This window comes from Odocoileus virginianus, chromosome 1 (genome assembly GCF_023699985.2).
Source record: "Odocoileus virginianus isolate 20LAN1187 ecotype Illinois chromosome 1, Ovbor_1.2, whole genome shotgun sequence".
Taxonomy (NCBI): Eukaryota; Metazoa; Chordata; class Mammalia; order Artiodactyla; family Cervidae; genus Odocoileus; species Odocoileus virginianus.
The window spans coordinates 102,303,354-102,323,158 of NC_069674.1; the positions used below are offsets into that span (position 1 = coordinate 102,303,354).

The window sequence follows — 19,805 nt, forward strand, 5'->3', positions numbered from 1 at the left end:
TTCAACAACCGGGGAGCAGATCCCACCCCCAGGAGGGCAGTGACGGCCACAGAGGAAGCCCCACTTCACATCCAGCACGATCTCTAAACACAACATCCATCACACTCCCTAGCAAGGGATAGCAGTCAGCACACCCTGAAGAAGACATGGTTGTTATCTATACCAAAACCAACCTTTACACTAAAAATATTGAAAACACACAGTATTCACAGGGATGATCTTACATAAAAACACCTCTTTAAGACCACAGTAGATAACTATTTCTCCTAAATTCTGAGAGACTTAGAATTAAGCAAAATGAAAAAGCAGAGAAACTACTTTTAATCAAAAGGACAAGAGAAATCCCCTGAAAAAAATAATGGAACAGACCTTAGTAGTCTATCAGACCCTGAGTTCAAAAAGCAGGCAATAAAAATGCTAAAGAAATTAAGAAAGGTTATTGATAAAAAATGTAGCTCACTGTAACAATGAACTAAAAACTATAAAGATGAGTCAATCTAACAATTCAATTGCTGAAATAAAAACCAATCTAGAAGCAATGAATAGCACTATATGACAAAGAAGAACAAATAAGTGATCTGCAAAATAGAATAATGGAAAACATGCTGTTGATACCAATATATGGGATCTATGTGATAATATAAAGTGTGCTAACTTACACTTAATAGGACTTCCCAAAGGAAAAGACATAAAAGCGGGGATCAAAAACGTATTGGGAGAAATTATGGCTGAAAACTATTCAAACGTAAAGAAGGAAATAGATATTCGAGTACAGGAAACACAGAGAATCCAATACGATATGAACCCAAACAGATCTGCAGCAAGACACATCATAATTAAAATGGCAAAAGTTAAAGAGAGGATTCTGAAGGCAGCAAGAGAAAAACAAAGATTAAGTTATAAGGGAACTCTCATAAGACTATCAACTGATTTCTCTGCAGAAACTTTGCAGGCCAGAAGGGAGTGGCATTATGTATTCGAAGTCATGAGAGGGAGATACTATAAACTAAACTATTCTGTCCAGCAAGATTATCATTTAAAATAGAAGGTGAAATAAAAAAAATTTCACAGGTAAGCTAAAACTAACGGAATACTAAACCTACCCTAAAAGAAATACTGAAGGATCTTCTCTAAATAGAAAAGAAGCAAGAATCTATAGGAAGTAAAAAATCATGATAAGAAAGGCAAATGAATTAAAAGACTTGAGGATACTTAAATAAACCAGTACATAGTTTAAAAAACAAACAAAAAATTTTTGTAAAAGTGATTATAACTATTACAATAAACAGCAAAAGGATAACCATGAAGATATGAAGCAAGTCGTCAAAACTGCAGGGTATGGGGAGAGAAGTATAAAAATTAGACTTTTAGAATGTGTTGGAACTTGTATAACTGTCAGTTTAAAGCAAGTGAGTGTAATCATGGGTCAACATACTTGAAAACTAGGTTAACCACAAATCAAGCACATACAACAGATTCACAAAAACCAAAAAAGAAGGAACTTAAGCATACTAAAAAAGAAAATCATCAAACCACGAAAAGAAAAACAAAAAGAAGAAGAAATGAGTAAACTACAAAAACAAAGTTTAAAATGGCAATAAGTACATACCTACCAATAGTTACTTTAAGTGACAATGGAATAAGTGCTCCAATCAAATGACATAACAGTAGCAGATTGGATTAAAGAAATAAGAATCTACAATATGCCACCAACAAGACACTCACTTCAGAGTGAAAGACACACACAGAATAAAAGTGAGGGAATGGGAAAATATGTTTCTTGCAAAGCAAATGGAAATTATAAGAAAGCAGAGGTAGCAATACTCAAATCAAACAAAATAGAGTTTAAAACAAAAGTCATAAAGATAAATAAGGATATTATATAATGATAAATGAATCAATACCACAAGAGGATATTACACTCATTGACATATATGCACTCAGTATAGGAGCACATAAATATATAAAACAAATACTAACAGATACAAAGGGAGAAAACAACAGCACTCCACCAATGTTAATCGACAGATCATCTGGACAAAAAAGTCAAGAAGGCAACGGAGGTCCTAAATGATACAACAGACCAGTTGGACTTAATTAATATCTATAGGACACTATATCCCAAAAAAAGTGGAATACACATTTTTTTCAAATGCACATGAAACATTCTCTAGAATGGACCACATACTAGGTCACAAAACTACTCTCAACACATTTAAGAGGATAGAAATTATTTCAAGCATCTTTTCTGACTACAATGGTATGATACTAGAAATCAACCACAGAAAGAAAAATGGGAAAAGAATGAATGCATGAAAACTAAACAACATTTTACTAAAAAACCAATGGGTCAACAATGAAATCAAAGAAGAAATCAGAAAATACCTTGAGGAAAAAAAAATGAAACTACAACCTTCAAAATCTCTGAGATGCAGCAAAAGCAGTTGTAAGAGAGGAGTTCATAGTGATACAAGTCTACCTCAAGAAATAAGAAAAATCTCAAATAAACCATTTCACAATCACCTAAAAGAATTATAAAAAGAAGAACAAACAAAACACAAATGCAGAGGAGGAAGGAAATAATAAAGATCATAGGTGAAATAATTAAAATAGAGATTGAAAAAACAATAGAGAAAATCAATAATACCAAGAGCTGTGTGTCTCTGTGTGTGTGTGTTTAAAAATAAACAAAATTTACAAACCTCTAGTCAGGCTTCAGTTCAGTTCAGTTCAGTCATTCAGTCGTGTCTGACTCTTTGCAACCCCATGAACCACAGCACGCCAGGCCTCCCTGTCCATCACCAACTCCCAGAGTCCACCCAAACCCATGTCCATCGAGTCAGTGATGCCATCCAACCATCTCATCCTCTGTTGTCCCCTTCTCCTCCTGCCCTCAATCTTTCCCAGAATCGGGGTCTTTTCAAATGTCAGCATCAGGTGGCCAAAGTACTGGAGTTTCAGCTTCAGCATCAGTCCTTCCAATGAACACCCAGGACTGATCTCCTTTAGGATGGACTGGTTGGATCTCCTTGCAGTCCAAGGGACTCTCAAGAGTCTTCTCCAACACCACAGTTCAAAAGCATCAATTCTTCAGCACTCAACTTTCTCACAGTCCAACTCTCACATCCATACATGACCACTGGAAAAACCATAGCTTGACCAGACAGACCTTTGTTGGCAAAGTAATGCCTCTGCTTTTTAATATGCTGTCTAGCTTGGCCATAACTTTTCTTCCAAGGAGCAAGCATCTTTTAATTTCATGGCTGCAGTCACCATCTGCAGTGATTTTGGAGCCCCCCAAAATAAAGTCAGCTACTGTTTACATTGTTTCTCCATCTATTTCCCATGAGGTCATGGGACCAGATGCCATGATCTTAGTTTTCTGAATGTTAAGCTTTAAGCCAACTTTTTCACTCTCCTCTTTCACTGTCATCAAGAGGCTCTTTAGTTCTTCACTTTCTGCCATAAGGGTGGTGTCATCTGCATATCTGAGGTTACTGGTATTTCTCCCGGCAATCTTGATTCCAGCTTGTGCTTCCTCCAGCCCAGCATTTCTCATGATGTACTCTGCATATAAGTTAAATAAGCAGGGTGACAATCTACAGCCTTGACATACTCCTTTTCCTATTTGAACCCAGTCTGCTGTTCCATGTCCAGTTCTAACTGTTGCTTCCTGACCTGCATACAGGTTTCTCAAGAGGCAGGTCAGGTGGTCTGGTATTCCCATCTCTTTCAGAATTTTCCACAGTTTATTGTGATCCACACAGTCAAAGGCTTTGGCATAGTCAATAAAGCAGAAATAGATGTTTTTCTGGAACTCTCTTGCTTTTTTGATGATCCAGTGGATGTTGGCAATTTGATCTCTGGTTCCTCTGCCTTTTCTAAAACCAGCTTGAACATCTGGAAGTTCACAGTTCACGTACTGCTGAAGGCTGGCTTGGAGAATTTTGAGCATTACTTTACTAGCATGTGAGATGAGTGCAATTGTGCGATAGTTTGAGCATTCTTTGGCATTGCCTTTCTTAGGGATTGGAATGAAAACTGACCTTTTCCAGTCCTGTGGCCACTGCTGAGTTTTCCAAATTTGCTGGCATATTGAGTGCAGCACTTTCACAGCATCATCTTTCAGGATTTGAAATAGCTCAACTGGAATTCCATCACCTCCACTAGCTTTGTTCGTAGTGATGCTTCCTAAGGCCCACTTGACTTCACATTCCAGGATGTCTGGCTCTAGGTGAGTATGAGTGATCACACCATTGTGATTATCTGGGTCGTGAAGATCTTTTTTGTACAGTTCTTCTGTGTATTCTTGTCACCTCTTCTTAATATCTTCTGCTTCTGTTAGGTCCAAACCATTTCTGTCCTCTGTTGAGCCCATCTTTGCCTGAAATGTTCCCTTGGTATCTCTAATTTTCTTGAAGACATCTCTAGTCTTTCCCATTCTATTGTTTTCGTCTATTTCTTTGTACTGATCACTGAGGAAGGCTTTCTTATATCTCCTTGCTATTCTTTGAAACTCTGCACTCAAATGGATATATATTTCATTTTCTCCTTTGTTTTTTGCTTCTCTTCTTTTCACAGCTATTTGTTAGGCCTCCTCAGACAGCCATTTTGCTTTTTTGCATTTCTTTTTAGAGGATGGTCTTGATCCCTGTCTCCTGTATAATGTCACAAACCTCCGTCCATAGTTCATCAGGCACTCTGTCTATTACATCTAGTCCCTTAAATCTATTTCCCACTTCCACTGTATAATCATAAGGGATTTGATTTAGGTCATACCTGAATGGTCTAGTGGTTTCCCCTACTTTTTTAAGTTAAGTCTGAATTTGGCAATAAGGAGTTCATGATCTGAGCCACAGTCAGCTCCCGGTCTTGTTTTTGCTGATTGTATAGAGCTTTCCATCTTTGGTTGCAAAGAATATAATCAGTCTGATTTTGGTGTTGACCATCTGGTGATGTCCATGTGTAGAGTTGTCTCTTGTGTTGTTGGAAGAGGGTGTTTGCCATGACCAGAGCATTCTCTTGGCAGAACTCTATTAACCTTTGTCCTGCTTCATTCTGTACTCCAAGGCCAAATTTGCCTGTTACTCCAGGTGTTTCTTGACTTCCTACTTTTGCATTCAAGTCCCCTATAAAGAAAAGGACATCTTTTTTGGGTGTTAGTTCTAGAAGGTCTTGTAGATCTTCATAGAACCATTCAACTTCAGCTTCTTCAGCATTACTGGTCAGGGCATAGACTTGGGATTACCATGATATTGAATGGTTTACCAAGAAGAAAAGAGAGGGAACCCAAATTCAACAAAATAAGAAATTAAGAGAAATAACAACTGATACCACAGAAATAAAAAAAATAATATTAAGAATAGTTATATGCTAGGAAACCTGGAAGAAATGGACCCATTTCTAGAAACACATAGCTTGCCAAAACTGGGTCAAAAATAAACAGATAATTTGAACAGACCAATCACTAGAAATAAAACATAATCCATAATAAAAGTCTGTGCAAACAAGTCCAGGACTGAACAGCTTAAGAATTCTACCAAAGAAAGAAAGATCTTACAATGATCCTTCACAAATTATTCCAAAAAACTGAAAAGGAGGGAAATTCATTCCATGAAATCACTTACCCTTATACCAAAACCAGACAAAGACACAACAAAAAAGAAAATTACAGGTCCATATATTTGATGACTATAGATGCAAAAATTATCAACAAATATTAGGAAACTGAATCCAACAATACATAAAGGATCATACACCATGATCAAGTTAGATTCATTCCAGGGTCACAAGGATAGTTCAACATATGTAAATCAATCAGTTGATAGACTACATCAACAGAAGAAAAGACAAAAACCACATGATCATCTCAATGGATGAAGAAAAAGCATTTGACAAAATTCAATATCCATTCATGATAAAAACTCTTACCAAAGTAGGTAGAAAGGAACATATCTCAAATAATAAAAGCCATTTGTGAAAAACTCACAGTCAATATAATATTCAATGGTGAAAAGCTGAAAGCCTTTCTACTAAATTCAGAAGCTAGACAGGATACCCACTCTCACCACTAATATTCATTATAGTATTAGAAGTCCCAGCCACAGCAATCAGGCATGAAAAAGAAATAAAAGGCATACAAATTGGAAATGAAGAGGTAAAACTGTCACTATTTCCAGGTGTCACGATAATCTATATAGAGAACCCTAAAATCTCCATACAAAAATTATTAGAACTAATCCATGAATTCAGCAAGGTAGCAGAGTATAAGATTGATATATATAAATCTGTTGCATTTCTTTAACAATGAAATGCCAGAAAGTTTAAAAAAAATTCTGTTTAAAAGTAACTTAAGAAATATCTAGGAATAAACTTAACCAAGAATGGAAAAGATTTATACAGTGAAAACTACAAAACATTGATGAGGAAATTGAAGGTGTCAAAGAAATCAAGAGATACCCTATCTCTTGGATTGGAAGAATTAATACTGTTAAAATGGCCATACAATGCAATCTACAGATTTAATGCAATCCCTATCAATATATGCATGACATTTTCTACAAACTATAATAAATAATCCTAAATTTTATATGGAGCCACAAAAGACCTAGAATTGCCAAAGCAATCCTGAGGAAAAAGAACAAAGTTGGAGGCATAACCCTTCAAGACTTCAGACTAAAAAAAAAAAGACTTCAGACTATCAAAACATCACAGTACTGACACAAAAACAGACATATGGATAAATGGAACAGAATAAAGAGCCCAGGAACAAACACACATCTATAGTTCATTAATTTACTACAAAGAAGATAAGAATATACAAAGGAGAAAAGACTTTTAACAAGTGGTGTTGGGAAAACTGGGCAACTACAAGTAAATCAATGAAATTAGGACACTCTCTCACACCACATACAAAAATAAACTCAGAATGGCTTAAGGAATTAAATATAAGACATGATTCCATTAGACTCCTAGAACAAAATATGGGCAAGACATCCTGACATAAATCATAGTAATATTTTCTTACATCAGTCTCCCAAGGCAAAAGAAATAAAAGCAAAAATAAACAAACAGGACCTAATCAAACTTAGAGATTTTGCAAAGCACAGGAAACCACCAACAAAATGAAAAGGCAACATACGGAATGGGAGAAAATATTTTTGAATAATACAACAAAGGATTAATATCCAAAATATACAAACAGCTCATATAACTCAACATTGTAGAAAACAACCAAACCAAAAAAAGTCTAAATAGACATTTATTCAGAGAAGACATACAGATGCATAAAAAATGCTCAACATCTCTAATTATTAGAAAAATGCAAGTCAAAACCACAATGAGGTAGCACTTCACATGAGTCAGAATGGCCATCGTCTACAAATAATAAATGCTGGAGGTGATGTGGAGAAAAGGAAACCCTCTACACGGTTGATGGGAAGGTAAATTGGTGCAGCCACTATGGAAAACAGTATGGAGGTTTCTTTAAAAGATAGCTACCTGCCTCATTCGTAAAAAAAAAAAAAAAAACTGGGTTAATAAATTGCCTCATTCGTAAAAAAAAAAAAAAAAAAAACTGGGTTAATAAATTGCCTCATTCGTAAAAAAAAAAAAAAAAAAAAAAAACTGGGTTAATAAATTGCCTCATTCGTAAAAAAAAAAAAAAAAAAACTGGGTTAATAAATTGCCTCATTCGTAAAAAAAAAAAAAAAAAAACTGGGTTAATAAATTGCCTCATTCGTAAAAAAAAAAAAAAAAAAAAAAAAAAGATAGCTACCACATAATCCAGCAATTCCATTCCTGGGTATATATCTGGAAAAGATGAAAACTCTAATAAAAAAGATACACACTCCAATGTTCATGGAAGCACTGTTTACAATAGCCAAGACATGGAACTCATCAACAGATGGCTCCCTTAAGAAGATGTGGTGTGTGTGTGTGTGATGGAATAATACTTAGCCTTAAAAAAAAAATGAAATATCGCCATTTGCAGAAATATGATGGACCAAGAGAATATTATTCTTAGAGAAGCAAGTCAGATAAAGACAAGTATTATATGGTATCACTTACATGTGGAATCTAAAAAAAAAAATACAAACGAATATATATACAAAACAGAAATAGACTCATAGGCATAAAAAAAAAAAAACTTATGGTTACCAAAGGGGAAAGGTGGTAGAGGGAGATAAATTAGAGGAGTATGGGACTAACAGATACAAAGTACTATACATAAAATAGATAAGCAACATGGATTTACTGTATCACACAGGGAACTATATTCAATATCTTGTAATAACCTACAATGGAAGATAATTTGCAAAAATATTACTGAGTCACTTTGCTATACACCTGAAACTAACACAAATACTATACATCAACCATATTTCAATTAATAATAATAATAATTTGTTAATATAGGGAGTTGTGTAGACAGGTATTGGAGTACTGAAAAGGTAAAGCTGAGGCTGCAGCAACAGAGACAATAAATACAAGAAGCAGCTTCCACCCCTAGGGATGCAGGTTGGGCTGTTAAAACCCATAAACTTGAAAGAGGGACCTACAGAGGTTGGATTCAAACCTCTTGAGGAGGTTGCTCCCCAGCTGTGCAGGTCCTCAAGAGTTACACGAAAGACTTAAAGTCAGGCATTAGTCCTTGAAAAGGTTGTTTTACCTCCAGTTTACTTTTAATGAAAGCATCCCCCCTTCCTTAAGACATTTTACTTTCACCTATTGGAGAATTGTCATACACACTGCATGTGTTGGGACAAGATACTTCAATACCATATGTAAATCTACCATATGTAATCATAGCCACAATGAGAATGATACTCTCTCTACATGGGGCATGAGGGAATCACTGGCTACACCCTGTCTTCCAAAAAGTTGAGTTCTTTCATTCCCTTATGTGTCCTTTCTCATTTTCTTTGATATTTTTATTCCTTTCTATAATCTTAATGTGATTTTACGAGTATCATGTGATAAATGCATCCAATCAATTAATGTCTTTAGCCAGTAATTATATATGTTAATTAGTTATAAATGTTTTTAATGATTATGAAAGTATTCATTACAGAATAAAAATTATTGTATTAAAATTCTTTTGTGACTTTAACATCTTTATTATATCTCTTAACATCAACATTTGTTTTGTAGGTTCAAAGGAAAAAATTAAACATGAAAATTATAACTGAGTTACAATCTTGTATTGGTATAAAATATACCCACAAATAAGATGTCTGAAAAGAAGCGTAATTCAGAAGAGCTAGAGGATATTATTAGTCGATTTGGAGAAGAATCTAGATCACGGTCAGTGGAGGAATCTGGACTTACTAAAGAAACATCAAACTTGTTAAAGGAAGATTCCGATGAGACATCTTCCAACCAAATTTATGAAATGCTTCCTAGAAAGAACACATTAGCTATACATGATGATACATCAACATCCTCCTCTGGAAGTAAGTCTAAGAAATATGAAGAACAAAGGAAAACTCTCCAATTTTCTGAAACAATTACTACATATGACAGCCTGCAGTCAAAAACTGGAGTTTCACCAAGTTCATCATTATCAGAAACTGAGATGAGGACTGAATATCAGGCTTTTGTTGACTCCCTACCTTATGAAACATTAGGAAAAATTAGTCCACAACTCTCTGAAGAAAATCAGGAAGGATCTGGCTTACCATCAGATAACTTTACAATTAACCTCAAAGCCAAGGGTTTACAAGAATTCCCTAAGGACATTTTAAAAGTCAAATATGTAAAATATCTGTATTTAGATGAGAATGAAATAAAAAATTTTAAAGGGGCAGACTCAAGGGATATGCTAGGACTTGAAATTCTATCCATACAAAAAAATGGGCTATCAACACTTCCATCTGAAATTCAGTTACTTCATAATTTAAAACTATTAAATGTCAGTCACAACCAAATATCACATATACCTAAAGAAATATCACAGCTTGGGAATATCAGGAAACTATTTTTAAATAACAATTGCATTGAGGATTTTCCTTCTGGCTTGGAAAGTCTTAAAAACTTGGAAATTTTAAATTTGGCTAAAAATAAGTTAAGACATATACCAGATGCTCTGTCTAGTTTGAAAAACTTGAGGGCTCTTAATCTGGAATATAATCAGTTAACAATATTTCCTAAAGCTTTGTGCTTCCTTCCCAAGTTAATTTCACTAAATCTTACTGGAAACCTGATAAACAGTTTGCCAAAAGAAATTAAGGAGCTTAAAAATTTAGAAAAACTTTTACTGGATCACAATAAACTTACCTTTTTGGCTGTGGAAATTTTTTTATTGCTCAAAATGAAAGAACTCCAACTGACAGACAATAAATTGGAAGTTATTTCAAACAAAATTGAGAATTTTAAGGAACTTAGGATTCTAATACTTGATAAAAATTTATTGAAAGACATGCCAGAGAACATTTCCCACTGTGCAGTGTTGGAATGCCTTAGTCTTAGTGATAATAAATTAACAGAACTTCCTAAGAACATCCATAAGCTTAAAAACTTAAGAAAACTCCATATAAACAGAAATTATCTAGTGAAAATACCTGAATATATTTCACATCTTAATAATATGTTCAGCCTAGAATTTTCAGGAAATTTTATCACAGATTTTCCCATTGAAATAAAAAACTGCAAAAACATAGCTAAAGTTGAATTGAGTTATAATAAGATAATGTATTTCCCACTAGGTTTGTGTGCTTTAGGTTCTCTTTATTATTTGAGTTTCAATGGAAATTATATTTCAGAAATACCTGTAGACATATCTTTCAATAAACAACTGCTTCATTTAGAATTTAATGAAAACAAACTCCTTATATTTTCGGAGCACTTATGTTCTCTTATTAATCTTGAATACCTGGATCTTGGTAAAAACAAAATAAGGAAAATTCCGCCATCTATTTCCAACATGGTATCACTCCATGTCCTTATTTTACGCTATAATAAGCTGGAAACTTTCCCCATAGAAGTGTGTACTTTAGACAATTTGCGAGTACTTGATCTTTCAGAAAACCAAATACAGACTATACCTTCAGAGATCTGTAACTTAAAAGGAATCCAGAAATTAAACATCTCAAACAATCAGTTTATGTATTTTCCTATTGAACTTTGCCATCTTCAATCACTGGAAGAGTTGAATATAAGCCAGATAAATGGGAAAAAGGTAAGAGACAGACGGCTTGGGCTTTGTGGGGAACGGAGGGCTGAGGGGTCAGAATCTAAGCTGCAGTGTGTGTGTGTCTAATTTAGCTGAAATATTTTATTTTTTAACCTCAAACACCTCAAACATGGCTTACAAATAAACTTTTCAACACAAGAGTTTAACAAGAAAACATTTCACTAAAATGAAATGCCAAGTAATTAAAGGTGACAAATTAATAGATTTATTTTCACTTAACTTATGGATGTAACATAAACACATTATTGAAAATTTGGAAAATTGACAAAAAAGAAGTAAAAATAAATTCCACAAGCATACCATCATAATACAACTAATGGACATACATTGATACAACTTACTTTTACTCTTGCTTTTTCTTATTTATATGATTTTATAATCAGTTGTAGAAATATTGTATACTCAATTTTAACATCTTCTATTTTCACTTAACATATAAGAATTTACCTATAACATAATCTTCCCAATAATTTTTATAACCAATGCATGATGTGTGTAACTAATCCTCTCGTTAAGCATTCTGTGATGTTTCCATTTTTCATCATCATAAATAATGCTATGATGAACTTCTTCATAAATGTACCCTTTTCATATTTTACTATTTCCCTATGGAATTTCCCCTAAAGAACTGCTAGATCAATGGGTATAAATGTTCTTAGCATTTCAGTTTACTCAACACTGACTGAATTTTATGGAAATATTTTTTAAAAATCAAAGAATTTGATTTATATATTAAGATCTGATTTATATATTAAGATCTGATTTATATATTAAGATCTCAGTAAACAAGTGAAAAGGACACAGCTATTACCTAGCTATCTTTAATCTGACCACCACAGTCAAATTAATTTGATAGAGGCTTGACTATTATCTGGAGAAGGGACAGGCTACCCCCCCCCCCCCCCCAGTGTTCTTGGGCTTCCCTTGCGGCTCAGCTGGTAAAGAATTCTCCTGCAGTGCGGGAGACCTGGGTTTGATCCCTGGGTTGGGAAGATCCCCTGGAGAAGGGAAAGGCTACCCACTCCACTGTTCTGGCCTGGAGGATTCCATAGACTGTAGAGTCCATGAGGTCACAAAGAGTCAGACACAACTGAGCGACTTTCACAAGTCATACAAGTCACAAGGGACTATTATGGACAGCAAGATTTCCTAGTGTGTGTGTATGTGTTATGTGTCCAACTCTTTGCAACCTCATGGACCAGAGCCCACCAGGCTCCTCCGTCCATGGAATTCTTGCTCCTCTGTTCAGGCAAGAATACTGGAGTGGGTTGCCAGCTCCTCCTCCAGGGGATCTTCCCGACCCAGGCATCAAACCCAGGTCTCCTGGAAGATTCCAGGCAAATTCTTTACCATCTGAGCCACAAGGGAAGCCCAAGATTTCCCAGAGTCTGTTACTAAAAAATACTAGGCCCATGAGCTTTGAGAAGCACTGGGCTCTTTGAGAATCACAATGGATTCAAAACATTAAAAGCTCTCAAGTGGCCTGCACAAAGAGATAGGTTTGTCTCTATTTAACCCACATTTCCCAAAGTTATTTTTTAAACCTATCTGCTATATATACATTTTCCAGAAAGACTACTCCAGAAAATACTTGCTTAAGTAGATGGAATGAATAATAATACATGTTATATTTTAAAAGTTTCTCTTCTACTAAAAGACATGGTTTAGTTCTGTACTATAATTGTCAACTAATTCCTTGGCTGATTTATAATCCTCTCACTTTCTCTTCTTATATCTTACTAGGGAAATCTACAAATTTATGTCTTTAATTTTCTCTTTTCTATTAACTGCTTCCTAGACCTCAGCATGCACATAACTCTCAGATCCACATATCTGGAGCTAATCTTTCATCAGTGCACTAGTACCACAAATTCCCTGGATATTCTCTGTTCTCTTATTCTTCTACTGTCTCAAACTCAATAGAACTTCAAAATCAAACCCACCTTTCTTTCTAATGCAACTCCCTTCAAAATTTCCCCATTTCTGTTTGTGATGCCACTTTCTTCAGACCTGCCAATCTAGAAATCATGGAACCATCACCAATCATACTGAATCTTACACCAAAGCAATTTCATTTTTCCTCTGAAAAAGCTCTTGGATCCTCTCTCTGATTTTCCAATGTCACTGGCTGCATCCTGGTCCATGCTCATTGCTCAGTTCATGCCTAGACTACTCTGGTAAACTTCTGCTATTCTCTTTGATTCTGTCTCCTTCCTCTTTTCAGGACTCATCAAAACTATCAGCCTTCATTTCACAGGGCCATTCTTAGGAATCTAGATTCCTTGGATGGGTGGACAGTTGCCAAATGCCATGTCATTAAAACATCAATTTGAAGGTCACCAAATGAGAAAAATGATATATCAAAACTCCTTTCAAAAGGAATATCCTCTATCATTGGAAAGATCACTTTGATAACCCTCTTGGGGTGAAGGTAATATACTCAAAAGATTAATCTATATAACAGCATATATTCACTGTACAGTCATCTGAAGAACAGGAATCAGGTTAATTACAGGGCTTTTATTTTGCTGAGTGAAGGATGCCCAACAGGAATTTTCCTTTCAGAGTAGCTCTCTCAATCACACAGTTCTAAGGCACTTCCTCTAAGAAATGCTGAGCAAATTGTTCAAGAATATTTGTTTGAAAGAATGTCAAATTGTAGACCTAGCTATTTGTATTGATCAGATTCAACAGATTTCAAGTCTTGCCAGAGGCTGGTTCCCTATTCCTTCTCTAAATATATCTCCTTGTGCTTCCTATCACCTCTTTACTTGTCAGCTTTTCACTGGCCATTTTTATGCATGATATTTGTTTTGCCTGAAGTGTCCTGTAACTTCTATACAATCCTATTCATTCTCAAAAAGCCATTTGAGTCCCACCTGAAACTACATGAAACTTTTTTTGTTCTCTCATTTATGCTGATATACATTCCCTAAATTCTCTCTCTATATATTATTGTAAACATTATTTTGGCACTGAATTACTTATTGATTAGTGCTGATTTCTGATTGTTTCATATGTGTATATTTTGGGCTTCCCAGGTGGCGCTAGTGGTAAAGAACCCACCTGCCAATGGAGGAGAAGAGATGCGGGTTTGGTCCCTGGGTCAGGAAGATCCCCTGGAGGAGGGCATGGCAACCCACTCCAGTATTCTAGCCTGGAGAATCCCATGGACAGAGGAGCCTATCAGGCTACAGTCCACAGGGTTGCAAAGAGTCGGACACAACTGAAGTGACTGAGCATGCACGCATGCATTTTGTTCCCAAACTGAATTTTAATCTCCCTGAAGTTAGGATCATCTATTATGCTTCTTTTATACATGGAAGAACACTGAGCTCAATATGCAGCATTTACCTTGTTGTCTGATTATTTTTGAGGGGCCTATATATTCAAAACACTTTTTTTTTCACTCACAGGACTTTCTCTATTTCAGAAGCCACTTGTGATGACCTTATTTTTTCTGAAGATGCGTATTTCTTCTTTGCCTTAGCAGAGTATCTTAATTCCTGTTACTTTGCAATCCTTTTTGTACTAGGAATTTTCATTTGAAGCTACATTGCCAAACTGTGTGTGTCTATTACAAAGGAATTAATGAGCACTTACTCAAAATGTATCATGATTGGGAACATGCATACAAAAACTATATGTCATTTAAAAATCCAAGGAGAATACACAAGGGATTAATAAAAAGCTATGTTGATGAGAGTAGGAGGAAAGAGATCAAATATGGAAGAGAATAGTTTAGAAAGACTTCAGGGAGAATAAAGCAAAGCTGGGTAAGCTTTAGGGACAGAAGGGATAAGGTGGCACTGAACATCAAGCATTGGGAGAGTGAAAAAAGTAGTTAGTAAGCCACAGGGTTGAACAGGTAGCATCGGTCAGACTGGGGAGATATTTGGATGTTACACAATTTGTTGTGGGTTTTATTAAGGAAGGGAATCACAAAGACTTTGTGACATAGTGAAAATATCTCCTTTTTTGGAACAAAAAAAATCTCTCCCTTTTATTTCAGAAAAAGTTTTCACCATAGAAATATTTATTAAAAATATAATTGTTTAACCTTTGTTACAGCTAACAAGACTTCCAGAAGAGCTGTCTAATATGACTAAACTTAAAGGACTTGATATTTCAAATAATGCAATCAGAGAGATGCCAACAAATATAGGGGAACTGAGAAGTCTGGTTAGTCTAAACGCAGACAACAATCAAATAAGATATCTGCCACCATCTTTTCTATCTTTAAATGCTCTCCAGCAGCTAAACTTGAGTGGTGAGTGTCAAGTATAATCAATAAGCATTATTAATAAGTTGAGTTTTAGTTTCTAGGTTGCAAATTTTGCTGACAAGACAGAATGGCAAACAATCAACACAATGTATTAAGTGCCCATTGGAAGGAAATGGCTATTGCACATACAGAAAATGAGAGCAAAGCCTAAAGTCCAGTTCCTTCCCTGAAAGAGGTTATGATCTAGCTGGGGTACTTGAACATATTTTCATTTCTTTTCTGTTTTCTCTGCCTATACCTAATCATTCAATATTTCTTCCCTTTGTGAACCTGACCTCCCTCCATCTCCACACACAACCTTAGGTCAGCATTTTCTCTATTTTCCTTTCCTGCTGGCTACCCTGAGCCCACTCCTACACCCTATAGAAATCTAATATCTTACAGTCTTTTACAAAGTAAATCACTTCAATTACAACAACAAAAGTAAGTCATTCTAAAAATATCAGAATTCTCAAAGCTAGACTAGAATTTTTCTTAATTTTTATTATAAAGTATTTCAGGCTTACAGAAAAAAACACTTATGTGCTTACTCTCAGGTATAAGGAATCATTTACTTGAGTTTTTTTCATTCGTTTTTTAAAATTAATTTAAATATTTATTGAAGGATAATTGCTTTACAGAACTTTGCTGTTTTCTGTCAAACCTCAACATGAATCAGCCATAAGAGGGGATACATGTATACTTGAGGTATTTTTGACTGTTAAGAAATAAAACAGAATCGAAACTTCTTTTGTACTTCTCCCCAAGACTGGAAGTAGGGGCAGGTGGCTCACTGGTAAAGAAGCCACTGACAATGCAGGAGACGCAGGTTTGATCCCTGGGTGGGAAAAATCCCCTGGAGAAAGAAATGGCAACCCACTCCAGTATTCTTGCTTGGGAAATCCCATGGACAGAGGAGGCTGGCAGACTGCCATCCCTGCGGTTGCAGAGTCACGCATGACTAAGCAACTAAACAACAATAACCAAACTAGAAGTAACCACTGTACTGAAATTGGTGTATATCTTTTTTCTACCCATTTTTTCCGTCCTTGATAATCATACCACATACTCTAAAAAAGTATATTCTGCAAGTGTTAGGTACAGTGTTTTATAAATATCATATAAGTACTGGTTGATAATCTTGTTGGAATATTCTGTCTTCATTGGTATACTGTCTTGTATTAGTTGCTTTGGAGAGGCATTAAAATCTACAAGTAGGACTGTGGAATTTGTATGATTTTTGCTTTAGTTATCAATTTTATTCATGTATTTTGAAGGACTATTATTAGAAAAACACACAAATATGATTGTTTTTAATAACAAAATGGTATTGAATTTTGTCAAATGACTTTTCTGTATCTCTTAATATCACGTTACACTGATTGATTTTCTTATATTGTACCATCCTTGCATTTCAAGATAAATCCCACCTCACAATGGTGTATAATCCTTTTAATATTTTGCTAGATTTCATTTGCTCTTATTTTGTTGAGGATTTGTGCAAAAAGGATATTGATCTGTAGTTTTCATTTCCTGAAATGTCTTTTTCTGGCTTTGGTATCAGGGTAATGGCAACTTCATGAAATGAGTTATAAAGTGTTTGGTCCTCTTCAATTTTTTGAAAGACTTTGAGGACTAGCATTAGATGTTCTTTAAATATTTGGTAGAATTCACCAGTGAAGCCACAAGGTGTAGGGTTCTTCTTTGTTGGAGGATATTTGATCACTGTTTCTGTCTTCTTTCTAGCCATAGATCTATTCAGATTTTCCGTCTTTCTCCATGATTTAGTCTTGGCAGGTTTTGTGTTTCTCGGTATTTGTCCATTTCCTCTAGATTATCCAGTTTGCTGGTATAATAATGGTCATAGTACTCTACAATCTTTTACTTCTGTAGAAACAGTAGTAATGTTTCTACTTTCATTTCTGATTTTAGTAATTTGAATCTTTATTTTTCCTTAGTCCAGTGAACTAAAGGTTTATCAATTTTGTTGATCTTTTCAAAGAACCATCTTTTGGTTTTGTTGATTCTATTGATTCTCTATTTCATTTATATCTGCTCTAAAAATTCCCAAGTGGCTCAGTGGTAAAGAATCCGCTTGCCAATACAGGAGATGCAGGAGACTTGGGTTCAATCTCTGGGTCAGGAAGATCCCCTGGAGTGGGAAATAGTAACCCACTTCAGTATACTTGCCTGGAAAATTCCATGGACAGAAGAGCCTGGGGTGCTACAGTCCATGGGGTTGCAAAGAGTTGGACACAACTGATTGACTGAACATGCTTGCAATCTTTATTTCCTCCCCTTCCTGATAGTTTTGGGTTAATTTACTTATATTTTTCTAGTTAATTTATATATAAAGTAATTACATTTATATTCTTTTTTAGTGTTGGTATTTTCAGCTATAGATTTCATCTTCAGCACTGCTTCTGCTGCATCTATAATTTTTGGTTATTGTGTTTTCATTTTATCTTTGCATTTTATAATTTTCTTTTTGGTTCCACCTTTGACACAGTGGTAGCTTAAATTTGGCATGTTGCTTAAATTAGTAAAGTTTTCAGCTTTCCTTCCATTATTTTTGGCAGTGTCATGCCACTGTGGTCAGAAAAGATATACTGTATGGCTTTTTTTAAATCAATCTTAATGAGATTTGTTTTGCGCCTTAATATATAGTCTATCATGGAGAATATTCTATGTGTACTTGAGAAAAACATGTATTCTGCTGTTGGAATGTTATATCTATTGGGTTTAATTGCTTTATAGTGCTGTTCAAGTCCCCTAAATGACTTTTTGTCTTAATGTTCTATCCGTTACTGAAAGTGAGGTATTAAAGCTTCCATTTATTATTGTAAAACCACCAGATTTTCCCTTCAATCCTATCAGTATTGGCCCAGTATGTTTTGGGGCTCTGTTGTTTGGTTTGTATATACTTCTAATTGTTATATCTTCTTGATGTAATGATCCTCTTATCAATATGTACTGCCCTTTGTCTTTTATAACAGTTACGGAATCAAAGTCTTTGTTATCTGATATTACTAAAACCACTCCAGCTCTTTGGTTAGTATTTGCATGGACTTCTTCTTCTGTCCTTCAATACCCAGAGCCATAAAAGAAAATACTACTTTCCCAGTCTTTACAGTTTATCTCTAAGCTGGGGCACTTTAACACTAAGCCAGGCCACCTAAGACTCTGTCTTAGTCTTTTCCTGATTGTGTGAAGCCCAAAAATCCACCTCAGGTGCAAGCCTAGGATTCTCAGTTTTCTTCTGGGCATGTGTCCAGTTTTGAGTGTGCTTATTGCATTCCATTTTCCCCAGAATATACTGTGGCTCTTCTGAGCCCTAATTCCCCCAAGAAACTTCCTCCTCAGCCTTCTCCTTCCTTGGCTTTTGAATTTGTTTGCTGCTTTGTCTGCTGTTCTTTGCCCCCCTCCCTTGTGGGGGACTGGGAGACAGTGTATGTCTTTAAACGGGACAACAACTATCTGAGCCGGGGGAGCGAAACAAAAGTCATTCTCTGTGCCAGTCCATCAGGAAATCAGCAGACAGGTCAGAATGCAAAATCACAGTATTAAAAGAACAAAGTCTATGTTGGTTTTCTGATGCCAGCACGCTGTACCAGGAATGCAGGCTGCCCCAGCCCACTCTTTGACTGCTGCTGCCTGGGAAATGGAGAGTGGTAGGGAGGTGAGTGAAAAAGTCAAAGTGCTCTCTTACAAAATTCTTCTGCCTTTTTCTTCCTTGGGCAGTATCCTACTAACTGTAAAATTCTGGAGTAAATGCCAGAATTCTGAAAAAACTGATTCTATTATTGCTTTCCAACTTTTGATTGATTGAAGTGGAGGACCTGATTTTTTGAGAGGATTACTCTGAACTTTCTGTGACATTCATTCTAGGTGTGGTTTTCATGTTTATTTATACTGCTTGGATTTTGCTGTTTCTGGTCTGGATATTTTACTAAGTTGGGGATTTTTAACCTATTTCTTCAAAAATTTTTTCTGCTTCATTTTCTCTCTTCTCTTGGTAAGATTCCAATTACCTTTACATATTGTCTAACAAGTCCCTAAAACTGTGAGTGTGTGTGTGTGTAACATACACAGCTTTAAAGCATCTCATATTGATCTGCCTTCAAGTTTACTGACTTGTCTATGATCTCTATCCTGTTACATCTGTCCAGTTAATTTTTTATTTCAGATACTAAATATTTCAGTTCTAGAACTGCCATTTTTCTTTTCGTAGTTTATATTTCTCCTCCAAGATTTCCCTTTTTTTCATTCATTTGAGACTATCTTTATATTCTTAAACTTCATTGTATTAGCTGCTTTAAAATTCTTTTTTTGTTAACTACAAATGAG

The 19,805-nt window shown here is 35.3% G+C and overlaps 1 protein-coding gene and 1 long non-coding RNA gene across 12 annotated transcripts in view; one reads left to right on the plus strand and one right to left on the minus strand.

Annotated features, from left to right (window-relative positions):
* LOC139036462 (uncharacterized) overlaps positions 1-19,805 on the minus strand; it is a 60,284-nt gene that overhangs the window by 27,609 nt on the left and 12,870 nt on the right. The gene's annotated exons all lie outside the window — the stretch shown is intronic.
* LRRD1 (leucine rich repeats and death domain containing 1) overlaps positions 1-19,805 on the plus strand; it is a 31,960-nt gene that overhangs the window by 6,803 nt on the left and 5,352 nt on the right. For 3 of the 6 annotated variants that reach the window (XM_070471801.1, XM_020902186.2, XM_020902187.2), the window contains exons 2-3: positions 9,154-11,179; positions 15,266-15,464. In XM_070471801.1, the coding sequence (XP_070327902.1) occupies positions 9,233-11,179; positions 15,266-15,464 (2,146 nt within the window). In that variant the 5' untranslated portion in view covers positions 9,154-9,232. Of the gene's footprint in view, positions 1-9,153; positions 11,180-13,517; positions 13,626-15,265; positions 15,465-19,805 lie in introns of those variants that run through there. The other 3 variants (XM_070471802.1, XM_070471803.1, XM_070471805.1) reach the window with 2 other exon arrangements.